This window comes from Buceros rhinoceros, unplaced genomic scaffold, assembly GCF_000710305.1.
Source record: "Buceros rhinoceros silvestris isolate BGI_N320 unplaced genomic scaffold, ASM71030v1 scaffold8077, whole genome shotgun sequence".
Classification (NCBI taxonomy): domain Eukaryota; kingdom Metazoa; phylum Chordata; class Aves; order Bucerotiformes; family Bucerotidae; genus Buceros; species Buceros rhinoceros.
In genome coordinates this window covers 2,804-12,758 of record NW_010423874.1, presented here as the reverse complement: position 1 = coordinate 12,758, position 9,955 = coordinate 2,804, and the positions used below count along the sequence as shown (strand labels likewise).

At 49.8% G+C, this 9,955-nt stretch overlaps 1 protein-coding gene across 1 annotated transcript; it reads right to left on the bottom strand.

The window, feature by feature from the left end:
- Positions 1-76: 76 nt before the first annotated feature.
- LOC104497341 (transmembrane protein 120B) lies at positions 77-9,063 on the bottom strand (the record flags this gene model as incomplete). Its single annotated transcript, XM_010140579.1, has 11 exons — positions 77-190; positions 1,151-1,219; positions 1,513-1,577; positions 2,255-2,347; positions 2,585-2,646; positions 3,471-3,536; positions 5,260-5,349; positions 6,353-6,448; positions 6,990-7,049; positions 7,795-7,911; positions 8,927-9,063. Coding segments are annotated over 11 exons (969 nt in total), but the record flags the coding sequence as incomplete, so codon positions are not given.
- Between the last annotated feature and the right edge of the window lie 892 nt (positions 9,064-9,955).

Sequence of the window (9,955 nt, the reverse complement as noted above, 5' to 3'; positions counted from 1 at the left end):
GGGTTCGGCAGGATCTGTCCCAACCCCAGCACCGGCTGCAGGCAGAGGGACGGCAGCCAGCACGCCGGGGAGGAGTTCACAGCTTTTTCGTTTTGTCTTTGTTTTTCTGGAGTTTAGTGTGCACCACTTTGAGAGTAGTGAGGAAGTTCCCGAGGAAGAGCAGCAGAAATGTGAAAGCCAAGACAAAAACCTGAGAGGGGAGGAGAAGGGGGTAAGATGGTGAGAGCTGTGGGTACTGCTCTGGCCACATTTAAACGAGCTCTGACGCAGCTTGGTTGGCACATCCAGGGATCCATTCGTACAGACATGTGAGGCGATCGTAGCCCAACACACATCCACGTGTGGGTTAACAGCGAGTATATTTTTATCATGATCATTTAAGCAGCATTTACTAATTTTTGGTATTACAACATGGATTACATTAAACACCGGAGGACTTTACCAGACAGATAATTCAACTCATTAAATTCAATCTCATGAATAAATGTTATGCTACAAGCCCGTTCGCCCAACAGCAGTGGCACAGGCGTGGGGGAATGACAGGGTCTGCAGGAAGGTGTGTTCCTCCTGACCAAGTGAGCACACAAGTTTGAGTAAGATCGGACCAAAATAAAGACCAACAGATTATCCGCACCACTGCACACGTGGTGTGGGTCCCATCTGCATCGACAGGAGCAACTCTACAGCTGCAAAATGGATAGACATGTTTGATGGGCGACAGCAACCGAGAACACAAGTGGAAGGATCCCTGAAAGTGGGGCGATAAAGTGGATAAAATGTTTTTAAAGTGATTCAGTGCCATCATTTTTTTTTCATCGTATTTTTCTATGTGCAACCCACGGATCAGCCATGAAGAACCACCAGCAACTCAGCAGTCACTGCTTTTAAATGCCCCTATACACAAGCAACATGGAGAGAGATTTACCCACGTGTGTTCTTCCCCCTCCACGCTCTGCCTTTCAGTTTGTGCGGTCACCCGCGGGTGCCACTTTCACTACAGCAACGTGCATTTTGAGTTCTCAGGTACAGGCTGTGCCACATCATCCTGAGATGTTTAGATGGGGTCAGATGCCCAAATATCTTTAAGGATGTGGTTAAACACCCCCTCTCCCACTGCTTCGTGGTTTTACTGAGCCGAACCAACACCCACCTGCCATTCTTTGCACTCCTTATGCCGCGACAATCCAAAAAGCGTGATTGCATTGTATAGCTGCCAGAACTACAAAGGGAAAAGTAAGCTTTGTGTTTTTACGGAGCCGACCCACCCCCCCCCTGCCATTCTTTGCACTCCTTATGCCTCGACAATCCAAAAAGCGTGATTGCATTGTATAGCTGCCAGAACTACAAAGGGAAAAGTAAAAGCAAGTTCATTACTAGCAAAAAAACCCCACCCTAGAAACATTTGCCACGGGTGTGCGTGATCTACAGCACCTTCTGATGGTGCTGCAGCCGCAGTGGCAGACCCTCCCAGGCCCTGTGCCACCAAAGGAGCAAAGGCATTGCTCAACTTACATGCCCAAAGAACAAGAAGGGAAGGAGAAACGTCAGCCCTCGCCACATCCAGGACTGAAATCCTTCTGGAAAAGGTAAGAGAAGAGGCAGAGAGTGAGCACAGAAGAGCCAGGACTGGAGCTGCAGCCCCGCCAACCCGGACCACCCCATATGGGCTATTGCCAGCCTGCTCCACAATAACCAACCAATGCAAAATACCACAGAATGCTTTGGGTCCAACCCCCCTGCAGGGAGCAGGGACATCAGCACCCAGAGCAGGGTGCTCAGAGCTTCAAGGTCCAACCTGACCTGGAACGGTGCCAGGGATGAGGCTTCTCCCACCTCTCGGGGCAACCTGGGCCAGGGTCTCACCACCCTCAGCGTAAAATCTCTCTTCCTTCTCTCTAGTCTGAATCTCCCTCTTTTAATTTAAAACCCTCACCCCTCGTCCTGTTGCAACAGGCCCTACTGAAAAATATATACTCGAAGGTGTGGTAATGGGAGGAAGATAAAGATGGGGATGACCAAAACCTCCATCTGAACTCTCTCAAGAGCTGACAGATATCAGACCTTTCTTCTCCCAACCCACAGAACCCAAGGAGGGGGTTAAGAGCCTTGTCCCCGCTTCCCACCTCAGGACACAGGCAGCAGGGCAGGGAGGTGGCAGCGCTGCACTTGGCAGGGCCCACAGCCCTCTCCCTACCGCTACCTCCAAAACCTGTGCAACCACTTCCCGACGAGCCGGTGTCGCACAACACCTCACCTACTGTAAGGTCCAGGTGGTTTCTCTCCCCCAGAGCACGGAGCCTGTAAAGGCAGCCCCTCTGATAGTAATACTGCAGGAACTGAACGCAACCTGGGGAGGAGAGATTAAAACATCACAGCGCTGGCTCCCCAGAACTATGATAAATGTACCCAACTATTTTCATAACGTTTAGTCCAACAGCATTTAATTACTGTTTATATTTGTATGCTACCTTTACATTCCTAGAGTTTAATACTCCAGTATTCACCCAGCAGAAGTGTTTTCTTCTAAGCATGTAAGACACAAAACTCTTCTGCCCCATGAATTAGCAAGGTAAGATATACTCACTCTGAAATATTGAAAACGCTAAAAATTGACTGCGAAACATTTGGTACATGAGTCCATCTGGCCTGAAAGCAAAATACAAAGGAGGGCATGACAAAAAGCGTAAGATGCAGCGCCCTTCCCCTGCCCCGCTGAGCCAGATCCCATCGGCAACCAGCCAAAGCAAGCGGCTGGTACCCATCCCGCTCCCCCAGCCAGGAGTCTGGAGAGGTGCTACCGTGGCACCTCACAACTCCAGCGTGTACAGAACACTCCCATTTTTTAGGTTTCCCTGAATTAAAAACCCCTGCACTGGCTGTGCTCCTTCTCCAAAGGGTAGTTCAGGATAGACAGAGGACAGGGGACCTTCTGCTTCATCCACTAAGTCATCGCCTTACGGGGTCAGGAGCAGAAACATTTGTTGTTTTAAAACAATCTTAAATCGTTAACTGATCTCCAGTCATGCCAGAGTTGAGGCGGTTTGCACGGGCTGTACACGGGCTGCACCGCTGTGTGCTCTGACCAGCATCGCCACCCTTGGGAACGTGACTTGTGGTTTTGGCTCTCTACTCAGCTTGTAACCTGGGCTCAGTACAGGCACCGGACAGGTCCGTTCTGCGGTGCCCTCCCTCTACAGCAAAGCGCTGCTTTTGTTTAGTTACCGAGACACAAATCGGGAGATTTGTGCTTAGGGTTTGGGTTTCTTTGTTTCTTATTTTTAAATTTGCAATGTAAATACCAACTTGTAGTGTTGTATTTGTCACTAAAAACATCCGTAACAACAGACAAATGCGAGGTTTGATGTTTCACCAGGTGCCTGTGTGGCCACCGTGCTGGATTTAAACGCTCAGATGATGCAAATGCTGTGGAACAGGCTTGAAGCACCTCGAGCAGGTGAGCACAGACTCACCATGTTAACATTACTCCAGACAGGAATGTGGAGACGTAGTGATGAGACACCCACCAGCCTTTGATCCTGAACAGAAAAAACGAGGCAGTTAGACAAGAATCGTGGATTCCGTTGTAAGTCTGGCTCTGAAGACAAAAAACGATCCTGACTTGGGGGAGGAGGAGGGACAGGGAACAAAGCAGATGGCCCAGCTCCAGCAAAAGGAATGCAGTGGAATACTGTCCTGGCAACACGGATTAGTCTGGGGCCCAAATCCACAACGGCTGGAGGGAGGCTCAGGACTGGGGCACATCTCGTGTGCTCCCATGAGCTGCCTAGCACAGAGAGAAGCAGCAGTTCCCACAGCACAAGGTACCGCGGTGACTAATGATGCGCAAGTTTCAGCCCACACACCCTTCTTTATTTCCATGCCATGCAAATCAGTGATGTTTCCAAGTCCTTCCTATGAGGTGGCTGCTTCTTTCAGACCTGAGCACTGCAGAAAGCTCAGAAAATTACAGTAAAGCGAGAAAAGCTGCAGCAAGGCAGAATCAAGAAGTGAAGAGCTGCCCCAGGGACAGGGCTGCTTTGGAAACTAAGCCAACACGATGGGTTAATTTGGGGCATTTCCAACCAAAGGTGTGTAACCCAAGTGCTGGGACTAACTTCTGTGGAGGCAGCCAACCCAGGCTCAGAGCTTTCTCTGTTGGCCTCAGGCAAGAAACTTTACATCTCCATGCTTTGTTTTTTCCTCTTTGGCCCCATAGTGACGCCCCACCTCTGGAAAGCACCCCAAAACAAGACCTCATGCCCACAGCAGCCCTGGGGACAGCTGTGCTCACGCTGCTTCATCCCTTCTACCCGTGGTCAGCACTGGGAACTGCGTCCTCAAGCAGCTCCCAGAAATCAGACCATAAGATTTTGCCCCCAGGTAAAGCAGGAGGGCCCTGATTTTCCCACCACACACACCATGCTGGTGCCTGCCTCCAGGCACAAAACCCCTCTTGCATCAGGGCTGGACCACCAACATCCAGCCATCAATGCCAAGACAAGACTCCCAGAAAGGCAGGGACAGAGCCGTGGCGACTGCTGTGGTCTCCCCACGCCAGCCTACCTGCATGATGAAAGCTGGGGACACATAGTCATCAGGTCGTTGCTAAAATCTTAACACCGGACACCAGGTTGAACACAAATGCAAACTCAAGCAACTTCTCACCCCAGACCTAAGGGAGATACTCCAGGACCCATTCACCAGCAGACCCTCCCTGCCTAACCACCGTACTAAGGGTACCATACAAAAATCAAGGGCTTAGAGTAAGACTCATCTTTCAGTTAACTCATCCCAGGGAATCACTTGTGTTCCCACAATAATTATCCCCTAACCGCCAACTTTCCCTCAGTATGACTGTAATTTAGTCACACACGTCCCGAGTCGCAGCAATGGCCCATGGGGTGGTCACACGAACCTCTAGGTACAGAGCCAGTACCTCGGGTTGGTCCCTTCATCAGGAAACACACACACTTACACCCCAGACCACATCTGCAGCTAACCCACAGCTACCAAAACCATCCGCTTTGGACCAAAAGCTTATAGACTTTTAGAAAGCACAGCCTTCTCCTCCCTCCCAAACCTGAGGTGGCCACATCTGTCCTTGCAAGTAGCCAAGGAGGGGGATGGAGACAACGGACCCCGCAGAGAGGCATCAGCATCTTGGATTTGCTGGGCTTCAGCACCAAGCTGAATCGCCTTTTCTTGCTTTTCTTTTAAGGGCATTTTGTGCTTTAAATAGTTCTGTGGGTGGCACAGTACCTTGATCCATTGCTAATGAGAATGCTTTCCCGTATCGTCAACGTGCAGTAATACCACACTAACAGAAAGTTAAACACTTCATCTGTCACCCTGTTAAATAGAAAAAATACAGTTAAAAAAGTTAATTATAAAGACACGTTAAAAAAAAAAAATCCCTATTTTTCCTCCCCTGCCTTGGGCAAATGAAAACCTGCCCAAGTGAGGCCACAGACACAAGCCCCAGTCCTGAACATCTCTAATCCACGTGCAGAACTGCACACATCAGCAGCACTGCCGGGCTCAGCATCCTTTCCTCCGGGAAGTGCCCGTGATAGAACGCTGCAGATCTTGAGCCGATAAGCAGGTATGCAGAGATGCCATTAATTCCTTCTGAAGGAGAGAAAGCACCATGGAAGCAGCGGATGATCCAATTTAGAGAGGCATTTCCAGGCTAATTCAATGAGGCGATTCCATGAGATCTATATAAATCCAATCAACTAAAAGAACAGAAGAGCATTACACTCTGGGGGGGAAAAAAACAACTTTATTTTGCCCTTTGTAAACCCCCGACGGCAAGAGGACCCAGGGCAGCCTCTGTACGCAGCAGCATCCTTCCCTGGTACGACCCAGAGACCTCAGTGGAAGTGCCTGGCTCCAACACCCTCCTGGGTTTTTCAGCCTGCTGGTGCTCAGATACTTTATCGTGACCTGGAGATAACATTCCAGGTCTGAGCGTTTCATGCAAATCCTCTCTTGTTGCATTCGCAAGGCCAGAGCTGCAGCGCGGTGCTGGTCTCTGCCGGGGACAACCTGTGACCAAACCAACTGCCTGATCCCAAGCGCAGCACGACGCCAGAGAAACAACAGACTGGGAAACACCATGTTGGACTTCTCTTGGTTACAAGAGACAAAAAAAGAGTTAAACAAGGAAAAGCAAGTAACTAAATTACACGTCCTGCCAGTGTTGAAGGAGAAGTGCAGAAGTTGTCCAGCTACTTGAAGCCTAAACACTGCCAGAGCCTGTCTCACCGCCCTTAACTGAGGGGAACAGTTTGTTCAAACCCAGCATGTTTTTATTCAAAACACTCGATTGAGAGTAAAAACGCAGGTTTACCTGTAGTGGAGAATAAACCTGCAGGTGACAGCCCCGAGTAACAAGATTATCGTCAGGTAAAGTTTGAACTTCTCATACTCGTCCTTGTAGGCAAACCTGGAAGGGAACAGCCGCCGATTACAGACACAAATGGGTGTTTTACCAGAACGTGGCTTCGCTGTTTTCACAGCGGAAACAAACCCACACGCCCAGCCTAGAGACTGAGGTTTTGCTTGAAGCACTTAGAAAACCAGTGGACAGCGGTGAAAGGCAGGGTTTTGCCTGCAGGGTCTGTCTGGGCTGCAAGACAACGCCTGAACTCCGTAAGAGCTGGCATGATCAGATCAGGGAAAAAAAAAAAAAAAAATTTAAGAAGTCCCCTCCATTTTCTGGAGCACTGAATGGCTGGAGGACACGATACTGTTTTCACTGCAAAAACCCCCTTATGCTTAAGGCAACTTAAAAGCAAACGATGGACAGAATCCATTGGAGCTCATGAAGCATTAGCTTGGCCTCAAATCACGGTCTGACTCACTCACCCTCAGCACTTCAATTTTTATCAGAACTGGGCCAAAACTATTCCCACCTCTGGACTTTGGCCATGTCCAGGCTGGCCCCAGAGAACCCCAAATGCACAGGCAGAGAAACACTCACTTACTTTGCTTGGTTACTCAGCAGAGTTACATTCACGTTTCCCAGCACCAGATTTAAGTACAGGCTGGAAGACAAAAAACAAGAGCGGAGCCACATAAGTTGTTTTATTTGAACCCCGCGGGATGACCCCGATCGGAGCTGAGGAGACCCACGTATCTACCAGAGCCACGTTTGCTCTAGGTTTTTAATTAAGGCAAAGTGGAGAGGCAGACTACAGAAGAGGACTTCAACGTGGAAAGACTGGTTGGCATCTCCAAGTCACAGAAAAGGTTTCTTTCCGTCTAAGGGCGAGATATGCAGCATGTAGTGTCCAAAACAAAAAATAACAGGGAGAAAGAGGAAGAAAAGTTTCTGAAAGAAACTTCTGAGGGGCTGCAGCATCACAGAGCCCTTGACAACTGAAAGAAATCTGTCCTAGCAACCCCACTTGAAGCAAAGCAAAAATTCAAAGTCAGTTGAAAACACTATTTTAAAAAAATAAGAGAAAAAATTACTGTGCTGCTTTAGTCTTAAAAAAAAACCAGCACAGGAAAACATTGGTGAGAAACAGCGAATCGCACGATCTCTCGCTAGTGCCGGGTTACTTTTAATTTAACAAGAAAACCCGCTCTGCCCATGCGGGTACGCTCACTCTTCCAGCTGCTGAATCCTGTGTGCAACTGGCACAGCAGCTCAGCAGGAGATTTATGACTAATCCACCTGGACATGGATTTTTCAACACGCACGTTAACCTGCGGGACAAACCCCACTGCGAACGTTCAAACAATCGGCCTTCCCGGAGCGCCAGAGCTCCCCAGCGGAGCGCGTACCTGTTCTTCTTCGGCAGGTAGGCCTCCATGTCGAAGAAGGCATTCTGCCTCTCCTTGATCTGGGTGCTGATCTCCTGGATGAGAGCAAACTCCTCGGGACTCGCTCTGGGCTTGCACCTGCGAGGACACATAAACGAGATATTCCTGATCATGGTTTTTTATTTTGAGGAAAATAATGTTGTCAAACTCCACGCTGTTATAAAGGTAACTGTGGGAGTTGATGCCACATTGGCACCAAGAACAAAACCAGTCCCGTCTCCGGACTTCAGTCCGTGTCCACGGCTGGCCCCAGAGAACCCCAAACTCACGTGCACTGTATGTGCTCCTGTATTCCTGCAGCACCGCGACTTTCTCCTACTGCCTGGTTTACGCTGCTGTAGGTTATTTCAAGCACCCGGTTTATAAATGAGCTCTCTTTTCACCCCAGGGAGAATCCTCTGCTTCTCCCCCAGCAGAGCACTCAGGGAATATTGTGCTTTTTTGCAGGAACTCCTTCCACTCTGGGAACTCTGCACACACTTTCGGGCACTGCCCTTTCAGAGGCTGCAGCTCTTCAGGCGTGGAAGATTTTGGGATGTGACCAAACGTGCAGCTGATGATTTACTGCCAAATGGCAGTTTCACCAATTAACTGGAGAGCGCAGCACCGTTAGCACCCCGTGGCGTCAGAGGTGCTGCTTTCAGACCTGCACACACCGAGTTTAGCCCGTGGCTCCCAGGGACCAGCCAAGCAGCCAGAGGCAGTTCCCTCCTGTAAATCCACCCGGGAGCGAGTTACACCTTCGGGTTCAAGGATTGATGCTGCTCTTCCAGCACTCGTGGAGCGAAGCTTTGCTGATCCAGCAAAACATGCCAACCAAAAGCTGCGCGGTCCTGCAGCGTACGGCACACGCTGCAAGGACACAAACCCCCACAACTTCCCTCAAAGATCTTCTTTATTTACAGCAGTCCATCTCTCATGGGGTTACCAACATTCTGCCCGGCTGTGACAGATGGAGGTGGCTCAAGGATAATACGGAGCATCATTGCCACACAGGTTGTGCATTAAAATGCTAAAACTCCAAACAGCTCAGCCCTCTGGGAAGGGGAGACACCCCACCCCCGCCTCCTCCACCCTCCAGGTCTCCCGTTACCGTTGCAGGCTGTGCTTCAGATCCCTTAGCGTCTTCTTCTGCCGGTGTATGGAGCTGCTGCAGGCTGTCTGCAAACTGGTAACTTCTTCCAGTTTCTGCCTGTAAACTTTGTGTGTTTCCTGCAGAAGAGGAGATGACTGGTAGGAAGAGCCCTTCCAGGTTACACATTGCATTTGGTCCTCACCCCTGACGGAGGCAAGCAAACCCCTGGCTTTTTGGGAGTCAACAGACACCCCTGCCAACAACCAAGGAAGGGGCAATGCCAAACCAGCACGGATCCAACATGGCTTAAACAAACATTAACGAAGTTCCTGCCAGACCAGGAGGAGCATCCTCTGCCCTCTCTCATGAAGGAGCTTTCCCTCTGGGAACTCCTCATTCCTGTAACAAAGCCCTAATCCTCCATTTGATCCCAATCTGTCTCCATCCATAGGGTGGCTAAATCGCAGAGCAGGAACTCCTGATTTCACAGCCAGATTACATCTGGGGAAAAAAAGAAGACAGACAAGGACCCATGCCTGGGGGTTTAGATGCCTCCTGGCCACCACTGCCATCTGACCCCATGTATGTTCAAGCAACCTACATAAGAGCTTAACCCATCCCCTCCCTGTGGCGCTGTTCTTGAGAGGAACTTCTTTATCACAGGTCACTGATCCTCTAAAGCCCCAAGGAATGTTTGACTGGCCATAAGGCACTAGCCAACTGCGAGGTGCCTCTGCTCGGCAATAAACACGCTCTGCTCTTCCCCCTCTTTGCATCGATTTCGCTACCCTCCCGGGTGCAGGGAGATCTCAAGAAGAGCAAACCAGAGGCCAAGTGATGCCCTCTGGGCAAATTTTAAGATCTGTAATAACTCAGAAAGCAGTTTGCAGAGTTAGTGCGGTGGAGGGAAGGTGCAAGTTAAATGGTTCTTTGCGCAGCCGCTTTATCTGTCCGCACATCAACGACCACAGGAAACTATCACCACTTTTCCCAGGGCATAAACACAGTCGTAAAACCATAAAAAAAACCTCTTTGCTCTCCTCCTCA